The following is a 25219-nucleotide window of genomic DNA, read 5'->3' on the forward strand; positions in this document are numbered from 1 at the left end:
CGCACTCTTAATGTGGACAAAGTACACCATGATCTTAAGGAAGACCGTAGGAGGAGTCATTCGCCCCCCCCCCCACTATTTTTGTTATTTGGAAGCTTCATTGAAGATTCCACCTTACGTTTTCCCGGCCATCCCCATTTCTTGCCTCTCCCGTCCTGGTGAGGCCCAAATGAATGTGGCCGAAACGTCTCGAACCTACAATACGGAGGAGTCCGCCAGACTTTGATTAATGTTTAAAAAATCGTGTACATGTTCCTTAAAGCAGGTTGAGGGTTTAAGTATCCCTTCAAATGTGTATAGGACAACCTCTTTTTGTTACGGATGTTTTTTCTAGAATTACGTTGCTGTTGCATCCGTATGTAAACATAACAAGCAGGAAAGATTGTTTACGGATATATGTGTATGTATTTTTGTATTTCTGTATATTTGTCTTTGTGTCTTTTGGTAAAAATCAGATAAAATATATATTTTTACAACTACTTTTGTAGTTAGTATTGGTTTGACAATAAAAGAAATAAAAAATTGTAGCGATTTAGGACTCACAGATAGGGACTAATATATTTTTCCCTTATATAAAAGTATTGGTTTATCAGTTCTGCTGCACCGCGGTTTATTCCTAGAGTGTATCTCTTGTCCAGATGCAGTAGGATTATTAGGGAAAACCCTGTGTTTTGGAACATGTAACACTGACTTAGTAACATCTGGCTCAGCATCTTTTTAACCTTTCCCTTACAGCAAAAATTCAAAAATCAAGATCAGTTACAGATGTTTGCTGATGATGATGGAGTACGCTCCCATCTAGTGTATTCTTCTTCCTTCTTGAGTCTTCCTCCTACTTCGCTACATTCAACCCCTGTTGTTCATGTTGACCCAGCCTTGTTAGATGCTTCACTCTCTTTTAGTGTCCTGTACACATCCGGATTGTTGCCACTAGTTGATGAACAACTCGGGACGCTGCTGCCGTTTATTTTGCTGGGCACTGCTTAGGGAACTGCCTTCTTCTTTCGCCTTCATTCCCTGGTAGGCCTGTAGTTCCAGGGAAACATCGTCACTTGCTGCTCTTGCTGCTGCCTGCACCTATGTAATCTTCATCAACTTGGTGAGGACTACTAGCCCCAGGGAACAACGCTCCTAAGGTCCAGGTGCCGCTAACGAGGGGGAGGCACTGAACCAGCTTAAAGCGCCACCTCTTTCCCTGTGGCACGGGATGCGTGCGGGCGGTGCCCGGGCAAAGCCCAGGCCAAGGGCGGGCCCGTCCTTGCCATGAAGCGGCAGGGCAGAGCCGCCTCTCTTGGCTTTGTACTCTCAGGACAGCTCTACTGTGAGTTCTTTATAAATTCCTTCCTGGTAGTAATTACGTGGGTCTTTACCTCGTTTGCTTTCTTGGTAACAACACGCTGGATTTTTGTTTTTTGGACCCAAACAGTGCCATTGCTGTAGCACTTTCTTTGTCCCAATTTTTCCAAACGTTTTGGTTTTATGACGCACCTGCTGGTTGCATGCATTGGTCCAAAGTATTGAATCAATTATTGTATCTCAATTCGTTTTATAGTGTTACTGTTTATTTCTTATTTTGTCATTTTGTACTGTGTGTAACACAAATTTGTAACCTAATGGGTAAAAGAAAATCAGCCATGAATAAGGGGGGTGGAGGGACCGTTGGCCATTGCCCGAAGGCCAATAGATGCAAACCGGCCCACAAATTAGTGGCCCACAAATCAGTGGTATCCAATGGCGTTTTAGATCGTATTGATCACCTTCTAGTGGATTGCGAGGAGATTTTGACCCCTGTTACTCCCCCAGAGTCTCTAGGCACTTTATATCCTCGTGTGGAGGTAATGAATACCAGTATTGTATCCTCCACGGCCATTGCCCTCCCAGATTCCAACCCTTCCTATATTTCTCCTCCTGCTCGAGAGAGACGTGTACCTTCTATATTTGTAAAGTGGAACACACGCAGCAATAGAAACCCTCTGCTAGACACTCAAACTAATCCTAATGATAGTGCCATTATAGTTGCACCCAAAGCATTGGAGAATAAGGTGTCGATTCACCAAAATGCCAGGAGTAGCGGAAGTTACATCACATGCCATGTGACCCACTCCGATGATGTCACAAGAATTGACATAATACAAACTTTGACCTGGTGAGATCACGGTAAGTGACATCACCTGCCCTTTGGACCCCCATACAATCAAAGAAGGTGACTGCATGTCCTTTGACTTGGTGCTATCAAAGGAAGTAATGCATCTAACTTTTGGTTACTTACATCACATACAGAGCCTGGAAAACCTCTGTAGATACAAAAAGAAGTACCCTCTAGACAGAAATACTTCAAAGCCTAATCACGGACAACGTAGCCCGTGTGTTGTTTGCAGTGCTTGAAATGGAAAAATTGTAGTGCAGGGACCAATGCTTAATTTGTAAAAGAATAAGTGTTGGGTCCACAATTTTGCTGAGAAGCCTGCGACCAGTGCTATTGTATGTCATTGTGCCGAATACCAAGTCTGCCTATTCTTGATTCCACATCTCAGGCCTCTTTAATTCACCACCAGACACTCCCTGACCCTTTATCTCACTCTGTTTTTTTTCACTCCTGCTTTCTCTCACTATCACATTTTTTTCTATCTTTCTGTTCCTGCTTCTTACCCCGTTGTGAGAATTTCTCTCTGTCTTGTTCTGGGTCAAAGTCTGATGAAGAAAAATAAGTGATGGTCCCGAAAAATAAGTCGCTGTGGACACCACTTGCAACCACTGGCTCAAATTAAGTACTGGCAATGGCCTATTCCAGCTTATTTCTCAGAAATGCCACTACTCTCAAATTAAAAACATCGCACCTCTGCTGAGAAGTACAGATACTCTCCCTCTCAAAATAACCTGACAGCACCAGCCTATTTAAAGCACCAATCATGCTCCCTAGTGCAAGACAGAAAATGCCCCCTCCCCCGGATGCTGTTTGAATGAAAAGGTATAGCAATGATCCGGGTTCTGTGAGCCTAGCTTTTATTGGTGCTGCAGGTGCAGTGGGACCCGGGCCAAGATGCCTGAGGAGCCCACTGAACTCAGCTTATTGCTGAATGTTTTCAACACTGGCATTGGATTCACAGGTGTCTATTGGTGAGCAATTAACATGCAGACTCGGGGATGGGTGGGTAGTTCTGAAGGTCAGGGGTGGTAAGTAGTCCACAGGCTTGGAGGGGAGGCAAGTAGTACATAGGCTCCAGGCAGGTGGCTAACAGGCACGAGTGTGGGCAAGGAGCACAGGAGTTTAAAAGTGGTTTGATGATTTACAAGTTGAGGGGGGCAAGCAGCACACTGATTCCACAATGGCAAGTAGCACATAGGCTAAAGGCAAGTAGCAGACAGATTTGAGAGGGAGCAAGTAGCACATAGGCTTGTGGACAATGAAGTGGCACAAAGGCCTACAGGTATGTTTGTAGTAGCACACATGCTCGAGACAAGTAGTATACAGGCTCAAATGTGTGTTCTGGACCTACAGGGCAGATTGAAATACCAAAGTACTGAGCTAAATGGGAATCATTCAATATTAGAGCAACAAGCCCTTTCCAATTCTATACCACCACAAAGCACCTGCAGTTTTTGTTTATGAACTGAATGCAGTTAAAAATAGTTTATCAAGCAGCAGGCGAACAATAAAGCCGAACAGCGCTTTTGCTGGATTAGCGGTCGGGCTAGCCTTTAGCATGGGCAGGCAGCTAGGCCCAAGCCCAGGATGCCAATATTCTGAGTGGCACATGAAGCTGGGTGCATTAAGGTTATTTCAACAGCAGCAGCCCTGACATCTTGCTCCGTTCTTGCCCATGTCCCTGCATGCTCGTTTCTGTCTAATTTGCAAGTTTAACGCGGTTTGCAGGTTTAAAGCGGTTTTAATTCTTCAAAATACTGTGGGCAATGTTTTAGCATTCCATTATCCCTCTTCCTTGCCCTCCTTTTTGTGTGTAAAGACCAGTCCCTGCTTAGCCAGGGACTGACCAGTGAACACAAAAGAGGCCTCTGCTGCCTCATTTAATTCAATAGCACCAGTGAGGTTGCTAAATTTCTCTCTGCCCAGGGCGCTATCTTAACAAAGGCCAGCTCTGATTATTGACATGCGTTTGCCACGCGGCAGTGGTGGATGTGGGTAACGGCAAGAGCGGACGATTTTGAAACTGGTAAACCGGGTTTGCATCTTGACGGGAGGCTCAACAGCCTGTGATTCTGAGCAAATCACTTAATCTCCCCATGCCTAAAAACTGTATGTGTCCGTCAGTAATGCAACTGGTGCTCTTGTAAAGTGTTAGGATACATTTGGGTCTGGTTCACTCTATATAAAACTAAACACACAAAAAAATTGTATTATGATGAGTAACGTAGCCCAAACATATACTATATGAAGGATGGAAATCCTCGCCAATTACCACCTTCATATAAAGTCAACTGACCAGGGGCTTTGTCCATCCACCTGCGCATAGAACTATTTAGTAGTTTGCAAAATCTTCATTAACTAGATTTGGGGGCACTTAGCACTGTTTACTGAACTACCAACTTGATTGGACAAAATTCAAACAACTGTGAGCCACAGCACCTTGCATTGGCGAAGACTTTTAACTAAGTTTAATACACGCTTTATCCTGAGGCTTTCCAACTCAATTAGTTGTTTTCTCCAGACTGAGCTTTAAAAATGAGCTTAGCGTTAAAAGTTACTCTCTATGGTTTTGGAAGGCTGCCGTTACATGCTACTGACAACATTAATTCTCGGTTAGGAAAGAAGCATTACGTGGATAATGCATCTGTACATTCTGTTGTGTGCATTAATTAAACAATGGTGCGTGTGTACTTTTTCATATCCATTGCATTTGTTTTGAGGCCCAGAAAGCTTCAAATGTGAAATGTCTATTCAAATTTAGTAAATTAAAGCTTCTATTTCCCTGATTATAGTGCATTGAAACATGCATCTATTCAACCTATGGAAAATTGCTTTCTAACCGATCATTTAGCATCTCATATAGTAGGAAAAACACAGAGGCCTGTATAATTAGCTGTAGAGGTTACATACCCAGCCGTAACCTGGTCACCGTTCTTCACTCGCTGGAGTCTGACACGCGTCGTCACACAGGCCCACCTCCCAGAGAGAGACCTGTCGGGGGCTGGCCAATAAATATTGCCAGGTTGCTCTTTGGTAGCAGTGTTTCGCATGCTACTAGATTGAAGGCCCTGCAAGTGACTGAGGCGAGGCCCAGGCACGCAGCACAGCAGATACATTCACATGTATCTAGAATTTTAGGACTGCATGCCAGCCGGCCCGGGGTCACCATAGCAACGGTCGAGAGGACGTGGTCTGCACAGAACTGGGCCCAGTCAGCTTCCAATATGCAATCGTGATGCAGTCACTCAGGGGTTCCTTCAGCAGTGCAACCAAGCACTGCTCACACTGGTGAGTGATTTCCTGCAAGGGGTCGCAAGTAAGGTGACTAGGGTTGCAGCATGTGGCTTAGGGGTCGCACTTGCTACCCCTGGCGACCCCTAATTGACTTCCATGCACAAAGCTTCTAGAAAGCCGTATCACCCGTGCTATGGTCAGTTGTGGAAATCTTTAAAATTGACTTTTCCTCTTCCTTCGCTTTCTCTTTAGTTATTTCTCTTAACCCACGCTTAGCACAATTAAACTTCTTGGGTGCATGATTGCTCTTTCTTCAGCCACATTACTATGTAGACTTCGAGAATGCTTTAGTTTATGGTTCTGTAAGTTGCTAGTTTTTATCCATTATTATGAGTTCTAACACATATTTTCATTTAATTTAAATTTTGTCTTCTCAAATAGGTTCCCTGTTTAGTGCAAGAGGAATTTTTGATGGCACCATAAGACATTTTGGACCAACAAAACTGAACTAATTGAAGTTCTAGCTTTTTCATCCTCCTTTTGTTAATTGACAAATGAGTTGTTTCCCCATAATCATCACTTTGTGAAATTATTCCACTCTCCATTAAGGAAATGACTCATTTGGGATTTGTATGTAAAAACACTCGAGGTACAATGATTTGAAGAAATATTTACGCCACTGGCATTAAGATTTGCATTCATTTGTTCTCGTCTGTTGAAAATATTACTGAAAAGAAAGAGGATTAGCAATCTTGTTGAATCCCTTTTGAATGCAAATGCATGATGTTTTCTTTGTCAAGCCTTGAGGAACTCAAATAGTTTCTTTATAGACTGAATGTGCAATGCTCTTATTTTTTTCTGCCATGAACTGCATCTGTGAATTGATTTTAGTTTGATTTTTGCATTGTACAGATCTATCTTTTGAAGTATTTTCAAATTGTAACCAAATGGTTTATGCGTGCAAATTGACTGAGGCGGAGGTTAAAAAGCATTGCTTAAACAGTGGCCGCTGCTATGGAATGGGGTGGGGAGGGGTGTTTGAACAAAAACAACAAAATGTGAACGGCCGCCCGGCACTCCTCCGGCCTCTTCTCTCCCTGACTCACAGAAGCACACAGGTTCCCAGACTCCCCTAAGCCAATCACAACGCTGCGGTCACCAGCATGACAGCAGCGTCATGATTGGTCAGAGTGGCCTGTTTGTCCACTTAGGCAGTGCATGGAACAGTTCTCCACTGGCTGTGCAACACAGCCAGGTGGAGAAATGCTAAGTGTGCATGTCTGTTTGGCTGACTCATGACGGCCGGCCAAACTGTCCTGCGCACTTATGGTGCAACAACCACTCCTCCTCCCTGTGACCCCAGACCTGCTCCACCTTAACCTGGCCCCGTAGCCCTTACTAAAAAGAAAATGATAATAATGTGTTATCATTTTATTTTTCCTTTTTTCACTGCTAATGGAGCAGTGAGGCGACGCTTCTCCGCCTTAGAGCCACCACTGTGTCTTAACTACTTGGTCTACTTCACTATTTTATTATCTCTGGTGGTGTTGATTGAGGTGTGATCACTATGAGCACACATTTCCCGTCGATTATATAAAAAAAAAAAAAATACGCGAAGAAAATGAAAGCTCTGCCGTAGAATTAATTTCTTTTCCTATAGAATATGAGTTGTGCAGAATGACTGTGGCAAACAAATATACTTAATGTGATTTTTTTTTCAATTCAAGTGAAAGAGAAGAATAGGCATCAAATGTGCAGTTGAGGACAGTGACATACTAGTAACAATTGCAAATCTAAAACTGACCACCATTTTCCTTTCCTTCTCTGAATGTGGGTTATGCTTTCAATTTACAATACATTGAGATAAACATTTATTTTAGTTGCACTCTTTGGAAGACCCATGGAAATCCAAATACCTCTATCCTAAAATGATATTCCTTCACTGTTGGTAAGCAGTAGATCCGAGAACTTACACCTACGTGCAACAGTATTAATCTATTTTTGGCCACCTAATTCTCAAGAAAAGTATTGAAATATGTGTATGATTTTCTCACTTGTTGCATTTTACAACGCTAAATCTTTTCTTTTTTAAAATTTTTACAGATGTTGTTATAAACAATGCTGGGTAAGTAATCTAGTTTTAGTTTGCAAAAGGGTGTAAAATTGATTAGTTTATGGTAAGAATTGTTATGTGACTTTGACATGAATTATCACATTTTACCCTGTATTTGAATACATTTGTTGTGTTATTTTGTTTGCATAGTGCCGAACACAAGCTTTTAATGTATTTTAACGTCATTTCATTTATCATAGATTTTAAAACGGTTTTATGCCTAACATTTTACAGCCATTGGTTCAGTTGCATTGCTGACTAATATTTCCAGCACATGATTCTGACATGTTCATAAAATATGTTGGCTGTTATGCATCAAGCATGTTTTCCAATGTTGGCACATGGCACTTTAACTATTCAACTTTTTTGTGCTCTAGCACATCCATTTTTAGATTTTGTGCTTGATCACTTTGAGGTGTGTGTTAAACATTAGTGCTTGATATTCCGTATAAAGGCAAATATAGTTCTAACTGTGCATTACCTTCTTTGTCCCTTCCTCGTTTTAGTTCTAGCATTGTGAAGCGATTCATCTCCCCAGAAGGGCATTGCTATGCAATATAACAAACCAATGGAACCAAAAGCAATAGTAAGCCCTCTTCATGACAAAGCCTAAGTTCTCCCTCATGTCCCCAGCACATCCTTTTTTGATCTGTAGATAGGTGGTTACTGTATGCAGGGTTACCTTCCTCCATAAGAATTGGACAGGCGCTGGGCACTGGTTAGAGCATTTAAATTTGCATTCTTCCTCTGCCTCTGTGGGGCTTGGGCATAGGTCAAAGGACGTTGCACGGTGTGTGCAAGGCCAGAAGAGGACGGTGCCGAATGATGGGACTAGAGGGTTGCCTTCACTTCATGCCTTGCATCCAATGAGGCTTCTGTCTCCGGGTGCCTTGTTGCTAGGGAAGCTAGGGTGTGAAGAATAAACTGAGGACCTTCCATCAATAGCTGTTCTATTGTACTGCAGGCTTGGGTGTGAAAAATGTGTAATGTCTTGGACCAAGTTTGTTTTAAGGTTGCAGTGAGCAGGTTTTATAGAGGTTATACTTTTTTTTTATTTGCCTATTTGGGATTTTCTTACCAGGTCTCACTGGGTGAACATGTGTGTCTTTACTCACTTTTAGTGGTGTGTTGTTTCCAGTTACTACTGTAGAAGAAAAAATGTCCGATAAGAGGAAGCCTGTTTCTTTGGACTCCCTCTTTTGATAAGGGAGGGCGAAGGCGGCAAGAGTGTGTCTAGGCGCTCTTCTTTTGGAACAAGGTAGAATAGCTCTGGCATCATGTCAGCATCTGATGTTGATAAAATAATTGAAGAAGCTGAGGCAAAAAGAAAAGAACTATCCCGTTTCCTCTTCATCTGCCCTTGCTGAACCTAGTACCTCTTTGTTAGACCTGGCACCATAGGCATGGGTTTCCCCTGTATTTTTGCCTTTTGCCTCCTGTGTTTTTGCTGTGTGTTAGACTTCGTTTTGCTGGTCTAGATGCTTTGGGCACTTTGCCACTGCTGTTCAGTGCCAAAGTGCAAGTGCCCCCTTTGTAAATTGTTATTATGGATTGGTGATTACATGATTTGCATATTTGATTTACTAGTCAGACACTAGTACAGTGCACTGTGTGTGCCCAGGGCCTGTAAATCAAATGCTGCTAGTGGACTACAGCACTGATTGTGCCACCCACATAAGCATCCTGTAAATGTTAACTCTGTCCTGCCATTGCAGGGCCTGTGTGCAGTCTGGCACTTGCCAGTCCATAACATCTCCCTTTTCTTGCATGTTTGTCATCCCTATGGTAGGCCCAACGTACCCCTGTTGGCAGGGTGCATTGTATGTGAAAGGTAGGATATGCCCTGATGTGTGTGGCATGTCATAATAGTGAAATACTGCCAATTTCGATGTTTACTATTGCAAGGCTACCTGCTCCCAGAGGATAGACTGGGGAGTTTGTTTATAACATCTTCTAAACATAACTACCCTGGGAACAAGGTGCGAAAATAAAGTTTCATATGCCTGAACTCAGAATGTTACAGTGCATCTTTTAGTGAGGGTGATTTTTACATTCTGTGTTAGAAAATTCCTACTTTCTAAAAGTGGTATTGTCATTCTTAGTCATCCAGTGTGCCTCTGCTAGGTTTGTGTAGTGCATGTCTGGTATTTGACTGTCAGGGGCTGGGGAGGAGCAGTGGCTCCAGAGATCCTGATGAGTCAGGGCTGGGCTGAATAGACCTGGTCTGCATTTGGAGTGGTGGGAGGAGTAGCACCTGCACCTGAATAGGGCTGTGCTTGCCTTCCACAATGATGGCTCCACCCCCCTGCCGTGTGTCTGGAGCCAGGGCTTACACTGACAATGGAGGTTGTTGTGCACTTGCAAAGTGCCCCACAGGACTGGTTTTGGCTGGGTACAGAGAACCAAGGATTTTTGGGTATAGAAAGAGGGGCCCAGACCCCAGACTTTTAGATCACTTCTGGGAAATCAAGAGGAACCTTTGCCAAGCAGAAGAGCCAGAGAAGCTGTGGAGGAATACTGCCCCTGTGCTGTTTGCTGTCTTGGGATGGCCTGAAGTGGCTACTTGCTGCCAAGGAAAGGAGAAGAGGACTTTGCTGTTTGCTGTGTCCCCTGCTTGAGGAAGATCTCAAAGTGCTTGAAACTGAGTTTGACTCCTGTTCTGAAGTCTCAGGGACACAACAGCTTCACCACTAGCTCCCCTGAACTTCCTTGCTGGGAGTTCTAACCTGCAAAGAGGTGCCTGCTGTTGTTTTAAACCTCTAGAGACTGTTTTCTGCTAGGAGCTGGAAGAATCCACGCATCGTCCCGGATCGTCGCATCGCATCAGGGCGCCAAGTTTGTCGCATCATTGGGGGATGCAGTAAGAAACCGACGCATCACCTCCCAGCGCAGTAAGAAACTGATGCATCTCCTCCTCTCCGGTAAGGAACCGACACATCACCTCCCCTGCGCAGCAGTAAGGAACCAACGCATCGCCTCCCCCGGAGCAAGGAAACGACGCATCACCTTCTCTGAGTGTAAGTAACCGACGCATCACCTTCCCTGCGGCCCGTTTTGCTTGTTTGCGTGACACATCCCAGGTACTTTGTGTGAAAAGTGTTGCATCTGCAATTTGCTTTGAACTGAACTATTTATACCATCTGAAAGTCATATTTTTATTACTGTATTGTGGATTTTTGTTGTTTGGTCTTGTTTTGGTTTAGATAAAGATTACTTATTTTTCTAAACTGGTGTGTTCTCCATTTGTAGTGTTTTCACTGTATTATTGTATGTGTTCACAAATGCTTTACACACTGCCTCTGAGATAAGCCTGTCTGCTTGTGCCAGTGTACCAAGTGGTTGAGCAGGGGTTATTTTAGAAGTGTATCTCCCTTACCCTGAGTAGAAACACGGGTCCCTATTTGGACAAAGGTACCTACCTCTGCCAACTAGAGACCCCCATTTCTAACACTCTTCTTCTATTAAACTCATTAAAAGAGATTGTCTGCCAGGTATTGGATTATGCTAAAGAGAACACAGGTGTTCCAAATTGAGCAGAAGAAAATTCTCTAGGTCGTCTTCCCGCATGTGATAGACCAACCAAGCTAGCATTTCCCTTGCATGACGAGACGAGGCCTTGAACTCGAGGGGAATTGTAAGATCTGGATCACCTGAACATACCACATTTACTTTCAAATGATGCATATTTTGGAAGACAGCAACATGTTGCCACATTCCATAGAGATTGAAATGAATCGAACTACAGTTATTAGATTACTTTATTTAACTCCGAATTATTGTTTTCTTTCTAACCTGCTTGACAAGAAACTTAAAAGCCCCTTGATGTCCTGTGCATGTAACTATTTAGCATTGAGGGAAGGTACCTATGTAACCTATACCACTCAATCCCTGGTTAAGGATTTGAACATTTGGCAGGGGCCATGGAGGAAGCAAGAGACTGTTCTGATTTACATATTCAAATGGAGCAGCAACTCTACTTCTTATCTGATCTTTCTTGCAAAGCTGTCATTGCTTCTTTCCTTGTGGAATCTGTTTAATGGGACCTCGTATGTGGATGAGAGGGGGAGTGGATTCCACTAAGAAATTCATGTTATTGAAGATTATAATTAGAGCAAAAAGCCTTTTGGGGAATAGCTAGATGCTAAGGATAGCTAAGTGTTTAAGGATAGAATGTGTGCCTTTCCTTACCAAAGGCAATAACACCTCGGCAGATTGGTATTTCAGCTCAAAGAGCCTCTCTTCAAATACGTTTCCAGCCTTTGACGTTTGAAAAGAAATCAGAATCGGCTTCCTAGTCATCTGACCTAAGCAAAGGTCCTTACTATTATGGTGTAAGGGATGATTCTGTGTTTGAAGGTCATAGCCAAGGATTTCGGATGGTCTGTAAAGAAAATGTCTCGGACAAGCATGGGACTCATTACTACTCCTGTTACAAGAAACAAGAACACAGCAAAGACTCTGTGGGAAGGAATTTTTGCTTTGTTACATAAAATCTCGAGGCAAATTCCATATTGTCAACTTCTGGGTCTGGAAAACTAATTTCAAGATGGACCGTTTTACAAAAGGTTATCCTGATTGTTCTTCACAGGGATTTCCTAGTTTTACTGGATCTTCATAATGCCCATCTGAACATTCTCATTCTCCACGACCATCAGAGATTCCAGAGATTTACTGTGGAGAATCAGCATTAGCAGTTTGCTGTTCTTCCATTTGGCATTACGTTGCACCCCATCTAGATAACTGGGCGATCCTCTCTTCAGATCCCAGTATCTTCAAGATAGGGAAATTGTTCCGTATCTTTTACAGAATCATGTTTTCTGATGAATCTGGGGAAATGCCACCTCAAACCTGCTCGGGATGTGGAGTGTAGAGGCACTCGATTTCAGATGAATTTAACTCTAGCTATTCTTCTGAATCAGAAGATCTAAGTTCATCTCAAGGCATTCTTAACAAAAAGAGCAGTAACATTAAGATATTGGCTACCGATCCAAAGATATGCAGCAGTCTGTAATGATTGTCCCTTACTTTGGGAAACATATGGGTATTTTATTTAAGACACAACATGGAAGCTGTCGTTCCTCAAATGCCAGCAGGATGGGCTGGAATACCTGGATGATGAGCCAGACTTTTATGGAAAATGAGCTCCTTGAGAGGCAGTACATTCTTCGAACTCAAAGCACTTAGAAGGGATTTGTTTAGCTCAATTGGGGTTTGCTGCAGCTGTGATGGGTAAAGCAGTTCTCATAAGTACAGACTGATGCATATACTTATGGGCATATACTGCTGCCTCTTCCTCTGTAACGGATTCATCCCCTCCTCTTCTGGACCTCGTCTCTAAATGAGAGCTTCTCCTGCTTTGCAAGGCCATCCCTATGGTTTTACCTTCCAACCTTCTTCCCTCGGTACTGGCCAAGTATGTCTTCTCATCCCTTTCTCCCTTCTTGGCAGTCTTGACTCACCTTTGTCCTCTGGAACCTTCAACCCAGCTGAAATTCTGTCTTATTACTACATCCTTACTTGGACCTCATGGCCCTAATTATCTTAGTAATTTTAAACCTATCTCCATACTTTTCTCTTTAAAAAAACCCCAGAAAACTCTTGCATGTCTCTTCATGAACACATTGTGCTTTCCCCTGTTCAGTATGTTTTTCGTCCTGGCCACTCCTTTGAAATTAGGCTTCTCTGTAATTTCTTTCCATCCAGTGTGCTTTTTAGGTCGAGCCTTGATAGCGCATGCGCTGTCTGCAAGACCTGTTGTAAGCACTATACAGAGGGGAAATTCCACCTGCTGCTTACTATTGGCTGATTCCTGCGTAGGTCTGCTTTGGTTGGTCCTCATTGGTTGTCACTGCCGATTCATCTCTTCCATTTTGGACTCAGGAGCACCGGCCAACTACAGTTCCCTTACGCTGTAGCTGCTTAATTGTTCCATTGTGGACTACTTCAATAAAGCAGAAACTTCCAAATATAGCACCGCCTGGAAGATGCAGGCTGTCTGTGCTTCCGTTCTCTGTGCTGCCTGACAGAGCTTTGCTGGGGACACTGCCTTGTACAAACCCCCCCCACCAAGCTCACCCCATTTCATTTGACTTTTTAATTTTTCCCAGCCCACCATGCCGTTCTTTAACTTTTATAAATGCGGCAAATGCCTTGCTTTATAATCCAGCATTGAGAGTGTGCCATCAATGCGGGCGTGCTGATCAATTGGGCTACCCTGCATGTCTAATTACTAATAATAGTTGCAGTCTTTCTATTTTTCCACTTCACTGAAGACTTATTGTTTACAAAGTCCGCTCTGCCAGTTCTTACGCCCCTGGAGCGTTCTAATAGGCTGCATGCTGGGTCTAGAGGGGCGTCCCCGTGCTGCTGCCCAGCCTGCTCATTGCCTCCTAGATGGGGAGGAGGTTGCATTATTATTGTGGGTGTTCCCTCTCGGTGCTGACAAACATCAGTCCCACACTTTCAATTGCTACACCTCCCTGGTACTCCTGGTCCCGGAGCCTGCATCCTCCTTGCAAAAGGCTGGGCGATTACAGATTGCTGAAAGAGCACTCAGAAAAAACCCACAGTAGTAAAATGTACCTAACTTTTAGCATTTGAAGTGGCAAAGGAGTATTACTTTGGAGAAACTGGCTAAAGTGACTCATGCTAACACCTGTAAAAATTCTTTCTGTGCACTTAGCTGCATTTTAAAAAGTGATTTAGCACGGCAGCAAAGCGCTCCAATGTCTTTGGCTCATGTCCGCACTATATAGCATTGCAAAAACCAAACAAAGATTATACACAATTAATACAACCCTCAACAATTCCGCAGCACCTCCATTTCGGCAATCTTTGGGTACAATCGAAAAACTGCCATGGCTAGACTGGGGATCTTCCTAAGGATGCACTATTTACTACAACACTAGAGGGCTGGAAGTGCTATGTTTTCCAACTTGCCTCTCGACGGTGGTCTCCTCTTCCCCTCCTTTACAGTGACACCTTGAACAAAAGGAGTTTTCGGCCGTTACATCATTTCCTCAGCGCTTGTAGGGACAGGCTCTGAAACCGGCACCAACTCTCACTTCCTGCGGTAGCTCCACAGAGCAAATAAAAATGTCCTAGACAACGTGGGGCTACCTGTGATCCAAGAGCCCCAGGGAGAAAGAAAACAAGGTCTGTGCCTCCTCCTGTTGAAATTCTTTCTGTGCACTTTGCTGCAGCAACTTGCTCCAGTTGCGTGCTGGCAAAGCCTTCCCCCATAGTTCTGGGGTTCATAAGGAAAAGTATGCGTGGATCTGTTTCAAATTTTCCAAAAATCTATTTATCGCGGATACTGCGTGCCTCTCCAAGGTAAGCAAAACGTTGCAGGTTGCTGTTTTATTTTAATTCCATGTATTGCTGCTTCTGTGCACCTACATTTCAGTGCATAGACTGCTTTAAATAAAGAATAGTTTGTTTATTTTTTGTCACGTTCATGTTTATAGGGCCACATATAAATTTTATGTGGAGCATTATGCATTTTGTTTTTTTCTGTTTTCTTTTGTGTTCTGCTTTTGTGCCTGTGGTTTTCTCAAATGTAATTTCCTCCCATTCATTTCAATATTTTGCGATTTATGTGTCTCAAGCAAAACTGTTTAATTCCCACAATACAAAGTTGCTAACAACAAGTCTTCGCTAACTACTTACTTAGATATTTGTGTTTAACAATTGTTTTCAGAGCTCTTTATTATACAAGGAGGAAATGAACAAATACAAAAATTATTACAGCTGTATACTGGTCAGGTCAGCAGGTGCACAGTAGAGGATGGTACTGATATAGCTGAATGAAGACTGCAGCTGAACGTGACTTATTTGTGTATTTGCGTGTTTCTAAATGGCACCAACGCTGAACATTTTTGCTACTTCAGGGCACTTAGATACTTTGCACTTATACATAAATAATACTAGAGTGTAAAGAGTTGGCTGTTAATGTAACCTGCGTCAGTAAGGACCAGCTCAGTTCTGCAGCACATGCTTTTAATGAACACTTATTTAAAAAAGTGTGCTGTAGGTACAGTTTGATTCCTTCTTTACACAACACACCACATTCATCCAATCCACAGGACAAAGTTCCACATCATCCCACAAAACTCAATTGCACACCAATCCACTCCACAACACAAAATACCTAACCACACAATTACACTCCATGGCACACAATCACACTCTACATAATTTCAGTGCAATAAATACCACATAATTACTATCCACATAATTCCAGACCACGCTTCGCAACATAATTCCACTACATAATTCCAATACTCAAATCCACACCACACTAGTCTACACCACACAATTCCACAACTAACAATTTCAATCCAGCACACCTATTTCCACTGCACAACACATATATCCACTCTATAAACATAAGTAAAATACATTGTGATTTCCAATGGCTCTGAGTTTCACAAATGCAAGATTTATTGCATTGCAAATGTTTGTTTGTCCCTGTCCTCGCTGTTCTACCTCACGCTTCTGCTCATTTAATTTATGTCCTTTTTTTTGCTGGCACCAGATCCCCTTTGCTATCAAACCTGCTGCTCCATTGGCCTCATTCTAAGCCTTTCTAAAAGCACTCTTATGTACTTGTTCTATATCTGAATCATGATTGTCCCAGACTGTGAGTTGACTGTGACTTAGGGTCTGATTTAGATCTTGGCAGATGGGTTTCTCCATCACAATGGTGCCTGATATCTCATATGTTGAAATCTAAATCCCATAGGATATAATGGGATTTATATTTCATGGGACGGGATATCCGTCACTGTTGTGACAGAGTAACCCACCAATCGGGCTCTTATTTTGCTTTCTCACCTGATTTGTACCATTGTCTTGTACAGCTCCTTGAATTAAATTGATAAACTACATTTAAAAATATAAACGTTAAGAAGTATAGCTATGCTCATAAAAATGTTTGTGAATACCTATACCTTTCTGATTGTATAGAGGTTCATCCCATTTTCATTGAATGTCCCTACCGATTTCTCTGACACTTTTCTGTGGTGCACCCATGTCTGCTCTTCTAGATTTCACGTATGACTGCAAACATTACGCACACTTCACATAAGATTGTAGGATATTCTGCCACAAGAAGATCAGGGATTCAGGAGGGTTGCCAGCTTTACCCGTCCCTTGCCCCCCTATTCAACTCTGTTCTGTCGGGTAACAGAATTGATTCTTAATATACTCAATAATAACCAATGCAAGAAAACAATACTCAAACTTTTCAGTAATAATAAAGGAAAAAGGAGAAAAAGATAAAATGAATCAACGACACACCAAATTTTAATCAATCACAGTCTATATTTAGGGAAAAATCCACATATTCTTTTACATTGTATGGTTTCGAACTGACATTACACGGCTGTCAGAGTTCAAGAACATATATTTTGTTTCGAACTGCGCAAGTGTTATGGTGAGAAAAAGTGGGAACAAAAGTGCTTAAAGTGAAAAGGATATATACAGTGCTGTATGAATTGATGAAAAAAAAGTAATCTGATAGAGACTACTAGCCGCAGATTCCTTAACGTAGAATTATCCCCAGGCGTGAGACTGGACCCGGAAATTTTTTCTTGTCCCAGCATCTCTGCGTGCCGGGGGGCGGCACCACGCGATTCCGCCCCGCCGTCTTCCATGGGCGTGACGTCAGCGAGGTCACATAAGCCCCACCCCGGCACGCTGACATCACTTTACTTCTTTTCCGTGTGCAACGCGGATCCGGATCGTGTTCCTGGCCTATTTTCAGGCCTTCTTTTCATGCTTTGCATTTCTTTTTGGGAACAGTGTGCGAATGCCTTCGGGCTTCAAGACGTGCTAGTCTTGCGGGCGCCAGATGTCGGCAAAGGATCATCGCCCCATTTGTATGTGGTGTTTGGGGGAGCACCATGACTCCACGGACTGCGAGGCTTGTCAGCAGATGATGCCGAAGTCCCGGCGGGAGCACCGGATGAAACTTCTCTCGGCCCGCATGTCCAGGTCGGCGTCATCACTGCCTCCCGTGGAAGGGTTAAATAACCGCCGCTTCCGTCTCCGACATCGTCCCTCTCCGAGGCCGCAAGGGCGTCGCTCGCCTGTCGGTAAGTGTCGCAGCCTGTCCCCGAGGCCCGGTCCCCGCCCTGTGGGGGGCGCAGGTTCTCCACGGGTCGTGTGGCCTCGCGCGTCGCCACCCTACTCGCCGTTTCCAGGCGTGGGGGTCGACCAGAGCCCAAATGGAGGCCTATGCTGCGGCCCTGCAGGCTTCCTTGGCTCCTCCTCCTCCTCTTCCTGGGACGTCTGCGGATCCCTTGCCATGTGCGGGGCCTTCTGCAGAGTCACTGGCGGCTCCGGCCCCTGCACCGACAGGTTCGGCTTCAGGTCTTGGAGATGTGGTATCGTCGGGGTGTGGCCCTACGGGGTTCCCTCCTTCGGACCACGGTACCTCTGCCACAAACCCCCATGGGGGTCCCTGTGGTGTCGCGGGAGGTTGCCGGGACCCGGGGCTCGTCCTCTAGTCCCCCTCGGTCCTCTAGGCAAGCGGTGGCTTTGTCTGAGGCCGAGCTGATGACGCTCAGGCGCCGGCGGCTGCTGGCCCTGGTGGCGCTACAGGGGCTGGCTAGGGGCAGGGCACTTCCCCGGGCTCCCCTAGTCTCTCCACGCAGGCAGCTGCATTGTCTGAGGTCGAGTCGGCGTCTTTTCGGGGCCGTTCTTTGGCCACCCCGACTCCGACCCTGCCCCGTTCTCCCGCTGCGCAAGTCGTGGCGTAGGTCGTCTCAGCGTCCCCTTCGGCACCGGTCGACGTTGCGCTGACGCCAGTGGGGGATTCGTCTTTGGAGGCCCCCTCTTCTCCAGAGGTTCAGCAACTTTTTGTTTCTTCTTCCCCGGAGACTGGATGTCGCGTCGTGGCCTTTTCCCCGGCATCTTCCAAGGAGGGCTCATCGCCGTCCCCGCGCCCACAGTCTTCCCCAGAGGCACCTCAGGTTCCCCACTCATCGGTCAACCTTCCCCCCCAATCAGAGCTTGGCCTTTTTTTCCTCCGGTTGAGCTGGGGGACGGCTGGCTTAGCATACAGCCGTCGCCCACGGAGGAATTGCTCTCCCCACTGCCTTGCCTGCTTTCTCTTCGCGCTGCTTTACTGTCTATTTTTCGTATTCCCATCGTAATTGTTGCCTGTTGCCGGTTCCCACCACTGCGTCTCCTGGGGCCCCGGCCCCCTCTTCTCCCATTCGCTCCCCGCCACCCGCCTCCCAGCTGCTCCTCCCTCCCTCCACCCCTTCTTAATGCAGGACGCTGCGCCTCGAGGGTGCGAACCTTGACCTGTTCTCAGGCCAGGACGTTCCCCCCACCGCCCCAGCGTCCCCTGCTGGTGCTGTGTCCCCTGGCTGCTGCCCCTCGCCGCTGCTGGGAGTTCGAGGCCCTCCTCCACCCGCAGGCTCCCGCCTGCGCCTCATCCCTGGTGGCCCAGTGGTGGGCGGTAAGTATTTGCTCTGATCTGCTGCCTGTCTCCCGTATCTATATTACATCTGTTGCCTGTTTTCTCTGTGCGCTGCCCTAGTGTCTGTCTATCGTATCTCTAGCGTATCTCTTTTGCATCTGCTGCCTGTTTTCTCTGTGCTCTGCCTTAGTGTCTGTCGTATCTCTATCGTATCTCTTTTGCATCTGTTGCCTGTTTTCTCTGTGCGCTGCCCTAGTGTCTGTCTATCGTATCTTTATTGTATCTCTTTTGCATCTGCTGCCTGTTTTCTGTGTGCGCTGCCCTAGTGTCTGTCTAGCGTATCTCTATCGTATCTCTATTGCATCTGTGGCCTGTTTTTCTCTGTGCGCTGCTCTACTGACTGATCTTCGTATTTTCGCCATAATTATTGCCTGTTCTCTCTGTGCGCTGCCTTAGTGACTGCTTTCTTATCTTTACTACACTTATTGCCTGCTTTCTCTGAGCGCTGCTTTACTGTCTATTTTTCGTATTCCCATCGTAATTGTTGCCTGTGGCCGGTTCCCGCCGCCGCGTCCCCTGCGGCCCCGCCCCCCCTCCTCTCCCATTCGCTCCCCGCCTCCCAGCTGCTCCTCCCTCCCTCCACCCTTTCTTAATGCAGGACGCTGCGCGGCTGCGCCGCTGGCGTGCCCCGTCCACGCCAGGACCGCGCCCCGCGCCAGAACCCCTGGACTCCGCGCACCCCATCGCACCATACCTAGCCTCAGCTACGAGGCCGACTCCCTCCACGCTCTCAACACCGGCCGAGGCCAACGCTGCAAGCAGGCCGCCCCGAAACACACCCACGGACCCTTCTCCTGCCGCAGCTGCAGCTTCACCTGCGACAGAACCAGCAAACCTTCAATGACCAGACCCAACCACCTCCGCTGCATACTCCTCAACACCCGCTCTGCACGCAGACACGCCATCGAGCACTGGGACCTGCTCGACGCCACTGCCCCGGACGTGGCCTTCCTGACCGAGACGTGGTGGAACGACTCCTCTGCTCCAGACATCGCCATTGCCATCCCAGACGGCTACAAGATCTCCCGCAGGGACCGCGCCAACGGTATTGAAGGAGGTATTGCCATCGTCCACAAGTCCACCCTCAAGGTCACCACCCACGCAGACGACACCCTCCACGCCGCCGAACACCTGCACTTCCGGATCCATACCGACCCCAACCCCACTCTCAGAGGAACGCTTGTCTACAGACCCCCCGGACCCCGGGCCCAGTTCAACGACCTCGCCAGCACCCACGTACTCGCCTCCACGGACTACATCCTCCACGGGGACCTGAATTTCCACCTCGAAAACAACGACGACGCCGCCAACTCCACCACGCTGATCGGCAACCTCGTCGACCTCGGCCTCAGACAACTCGTCACTGCACCCACCCACGCCGCCGGCCACACGCTGGACGCCGTCTTCTCCACAAGCACCCACATCACCTTCAACCACACCACCGAACCCCACTGGACCGACCACCGCTGCATTCACTTCACCTTCAAAAAACCTACCACGTACCACCGCACCCAACAGCTGCCTCGCCGCGGCTGGAGCAAAGTCACCGAAGACCAGCTGATCACCACCCTCTCCCAGAACCCTCCCACCAACCCCACCAACCCAGACGCTGCAGCCCGCAACCTCAGACAGTGGATCGACGACTGTGAGAACACCCTCGCCCCACTGAAGAAACCCCCCCAACAGCAACGCCAGCAAGAGAGTCACCTGGTTCACCGACGAGCTCCTGGCCTCTCAACGCTCATGCCGGAAACTGGAGAAAAAATGGCTCCACAAACGCACACAGGACAACCACGCAGCCCACAAGGACGCCACCCGCAGACACCACCACCTCATCAGATCAGCCAAGAGGTCCTCCTTCAAAGACCGCCTGGTTAACAACGCACACGACAGCAAAGAGCTCTTCCGCATCGTTAAAGAACTATCCAACCCCAGCGCCAACACCAACGACATCCCGCCCTCACAGGAACTGTGCGACTCACTGGCCTTCTTCTTCCACGGCAAGATCGCTGACATCCACGACAGTTTCAACACCACGACCGACCCGACCACGTCAGACTCCACCCCTCCTCCGAACACCAACAACGCCAACCGCCTTACCTCCTGGTCCAACGTCAGCGACGACGAGACACGCAAGGTCATGAACTCCATCCACTCAGGATCTCCGACAGACCCTTGCCCACACCACATATTCAACAAGGCAGACGCAGCCATCGCCCCCCAACTATGGAAGGTCATCAACATCTCCTTCGAAACAGCGACATTCCCGTAAAGCTGGAAGCACGCCGAAATCAATGCCCTCCTCAAGAAGCCCAAGGCGGACCCCAAGGACCTCAAGAACTTCCGGCCCATCTCCCTACTCCCGTTCCCGGCGAAGGTCATCGAGAGAATCGTCAACATGCAACTGATTCACCACCTCGAAGACAACAACATACTGGACCCGTCCCAATCTGGATTCAGACGAAACCACAGCACCGAGACTACCCTCATCGCCACCACAGAAGACATTTGGCGCCAATTAGACAACGGCGAAACATCAGCCCTCATCCTCCTAGACCTCTCGGCCGCCTTCGACACGGTCTGCCATCGCACTCTAAAAACGCGCCTCCAAGAAGCCGGTATCCAAGAGAAGGCCCTCGACTGGACTTCATCCTTCCTCTCCGGCAGATCCCAGAGCGTCCGCCTCCCACCCTTCAGATCCAAAGCCACCGACATCATCTGCAGCGTCCCCCAGGGCTCCTCCCTCACCCCTACGCTGTTCAACATCTACATGGCCCCCCTCGCACAAGTGGCCCGCCACCACAACCTCAACATCATCTCCTACGACACTCAGCTCATCCTCTCCCTCACCAAGAACCCGTGCACCGCCAAAACCAACATCCACAACGGAATGAAGGCCATCGCCGACTGGATGAGGAGCAGCCGGCTGAAACTGAACTCGAACAAGACGGAGGTCCTCATCCTCGGACCCAACCCCTCAGTCTGGGACAACTACTGGTGGCCGACCACTCTCGGGACAGCACCGACACCCACCTACCACGCACGCAATCTAGGATTCATCCTCGACTCCTCCCTCTCCATGTCCAAACAGGTCAACGCCGTCTCCTCCTCCTGCTTCAACACCCTCCGCATGCTTCGCAGGATCTACAAGTGGATCCCGACCGAAACAAGAAGAACGGTGACACAGGCCCTCGTCAGCAGCTGGCTGGACTACGGCAACGCACTCTACGCCGGAATCCCAGCCAAACACCTACGACAACTACAGCGCATCCAAAATGCCTCCGCCCGACTGATCGTCAACGTCCCCCGCCGCAGCCACATCACCCCCCACCTGACAAACCTACACTGGCTCCCCGTCGACATGAGGATCACCTTCAAACTCCTCACCCACGCACACAAAGCACTCCACAACACTGGACCCGCCTACCTGAACAGCAGACTAGCTTCCATGCCCCCACCCGCCAGCTCCGCTTCGCCAGCCTCGCACTCGCCGCCGTCTCCCGCATCCAACGAACAACCTCCGGTGGCAGATCCTTCTCCTACCTCGCCGCCAAGACCTGGAACACCCTACCTACCCAGCTACGGCAGACCGAAGACTTACTCGCATTCAGAAGACTCCTCAAGACCTGGCTCTTCGAGAAGTAGCGCAACCCCCCCCCCCCCCCCTCTCAGCACCTTGAGACCCTCACGGGTAAGTGGCGCGCTCTACAAATATCTTGATTGATTGATTGATTGGTTGCTCTACGGAGGCGAGTGCTGCCTTCGCCCGGGCTGTCTCTACGGCCACAGGGATTTTGCGCATGGGCAATCCGGCTGCCCATTTCCCCGCAGATCATTTGCTTGAGGTTCACCATCAGGGCTCTGGTGGACGGGAGCTGGTTCTTCCCTTTTGAAGCTTCGCTCCATAATTCTCTCTTGAGGGTCTGGGGGCATCCTGCCACGGGGGACCCGGTGCCCCAGCCGCTCCTGCACCACCACCGTCCTGCTCCGCATGATCCTTCCACCCTTCTACCAGGGGCCCTCTTCTGCAGACTGCCTTTCCCTCCTTGCCATTGGTGTTGTCTCCTCCGTCACGGGAGGCCCGGTGGTTAGATTAATGGGGCCACAATATCTTCGCCTCCTCCAGTGCTGCCTTGCGGGCGCTCAACACGCTTTGTGTGTTGGCCAGAGCCACTTCTTGCTTGTGGGATTCCGCGGAGTCCCTTCCGTCTTGCGCTTCTCAGGAGGGTGCCTGCGCTGATCTGCGGCACCATGTGTTGGATGGCTGGGAGCTGGCAGTGTTTATTCTTCGCTCTGCTGTGGATTTCTCTGAGGCGCTTGGTCGCACCATGGCTTCTTCGGTGGCCCTCAGTCACCATGCTTGGCTGAGGGATAGGGTTTTCCCTGAGAATGTTAGGGAGCGTCTGGTTGACCTCCCTTTCGATGGCGCTCTTTTGTTTCACGCCCCTGCGGATTCTGCCATTCAGCGGTTCCTTACGGGGCTTCGTCCTCCTTCTCCTCCTCAGTGAACCTGGATGTTGGTCCTCTGCTGTGTTCTGGGAGGTGTTCTCTTATTGTTTTCTGGGGTCTAGTGTTCGGTAGCCCAAGTTGTGTGTTCTGTGTGGTTGGTGTGCCTTTAGGGTCCTTCGTTTGGCCCTTCGGAGCTGTTGGCTGCTGGTTCAGCCCCCTTTTTTGACTTGTGGTTTTGGCTGTTGGTAAGCCCGTATAGGTCCTGAGATTGGGCCTTTTGTGTCTTCTTTGTTGGCTGCTTGGCAAGCCGTCTGCGATTCTACCTGCAGGCCTTTCTGTTTGTCCTCTGCTGCGTAAATTTGTTCCTAAGAGGTGTTCCCATGTTTTCTTTGGACTTAGCATACCCTGTGTGGGGTACTTGTAGGTATTACATAGCTCTGTTATGTGCTGGGGAGGTGTGGTCACCCTCTACGGGTTCCTTGCTCTCCTTGGCGTCACGGTATATTGCAGGTGCTTTGACAATTGTCTTGGCACAGCTTGCGTTGTGCCCAGGTCTGTCCTGCTCCATGTTCGCTATGTCGCTAGACTGGTCTGGCCTGCTGTCTGCGGCATCGTGTTGTGACGATTCCGCCCTTCTGTGTGATGTTTTGGCCTAGTCCTCTGTCTGGTGTTCCAGAGGGACTGGCTTTCCTTGGGTTTCTGTGTTCTGGTTGATGGTCTGGGTCCGTCCTCCGTGTGTGTCTCTCTCTCTTTCTCTTTCTCTTTCTCTTTCTCTTTCTCTTTCTCTTTCTCTTTCGCCTGGTCCCACTTCTTTCGTGGGCCAGTGTGTGTTTCTGGACCTTTATGGTGTGTCCTGGCCCTCTCTGTCCTCTGCCTTCGGCTTGAGCCTGGCTAGTTCTGGTGCACTGCTCCATGGTGTTGCCTGCTGCTGGCAGTGAATACCTGCGCATGCCTGCTGGTTCTGGTCCACAGTCGTCGCCTTTGCTGTGTTCCCTTGTGCCTCTGCCTCTGGTTCCGCTGGGGCTTCATGCACCTGTGCCTTTCTTCTTACACCTGCGCTGTTGACAGTGGGGCCGTTCCTGCCTTGTCCACTGATTGCGGCCGAGGTGTGTTCGGCTGTTTCCTGTTACTGTGTGTGCTTCTTACGGCGGGCCCTGCCTCCAGTTCTACCTCTTCTCCCTGGGGTTCGAGGTGGTTCTTCTGTTCCTTGAGGCCTTACGGCTGCTGTCTGCCCCTGCGGGGTGTTGGGTGGTTCTCCCTTAGTTGGGCTTGGGATCTCCTGGCCTTCCCTTCTTGTTCCTGTGTCTCTCCTGCTGGGGAGGAGGGCTCTCTCGCAGGCCCTCCTTCCTTCTGGGTATGGCTAGGGTATCTATTCTACGTTAAGGAATCTGCGGCTAGTAGTCTCTATCAAATGTACAAGTTACTTACCCCCGGTAACGATGTATCTGGTAGAGACAATTCTAGCCGCATATTCCTTCACGACCCGCCATTCCTCCCCGTTCTGCGAGGACCCTCTGCTTGGGTTTCTGCACTCGCCTCCCTCTGGGTGGCTTGTCTTCTGTTGGTGTCCTCTTCGTTTTCTTCCGGTCAGGCTGTCCGGTTCTGCTTTATGATTCCATCCCCCCTTCTTTCTTTTGATACCGGGATGGTTGGTTTCTGCGTGCCTTTGCTTCCCTCCAGCTGGTTTCTCTCCAGTGTAGCGGTCTCCTTTTGCTCTTTTTTCCCTCTGTTTGTTTGGAGTTTGTGATCTCCTTGCGGTCTTCTGCGTTGGGGATTCTTTACTTGT

At 47.8% G+C, this 25219-nt stretch overlaps 1 protein-coding gene across 1 annotated transcript in view; it reads left to right on the forward strand.

Moving 5' to 3' along the window:
* The window catches only part of HSD17B4 (hydroxysteroid 17-beta dehydrogenase 4), a 974808-nt gene that overhangs the window by 271178 nt on the left and 678411 nt on the right, over positions 1–25219 (forward strand). Inside the window, exon 5 of the mRNA XM_085632660.1 lies at positions 7484–7505. Within this exon, the coding sequence (XP_085488786.1) occupies positions 7484–7505 (22 nt within the window). The remainder of the gene's footprint in view (positions 1–7483; positions 7506–25219) is intronic.

This window comes from Triturus cristatus, chromosome 2_1 (assembly GCF_964204655.1).
Source record: "Triturus cristatus chromosome 2_1, aTriCri1.1, whole genome shotgun sequence".
In the NCBI taxonomy this organism is placed as follows: domain Eukaryota; kingdom Metazoa; phylum Chordata; class Amphibia; order Caudata; family Salamandridae; genus Triturus; species Triturus cristatus.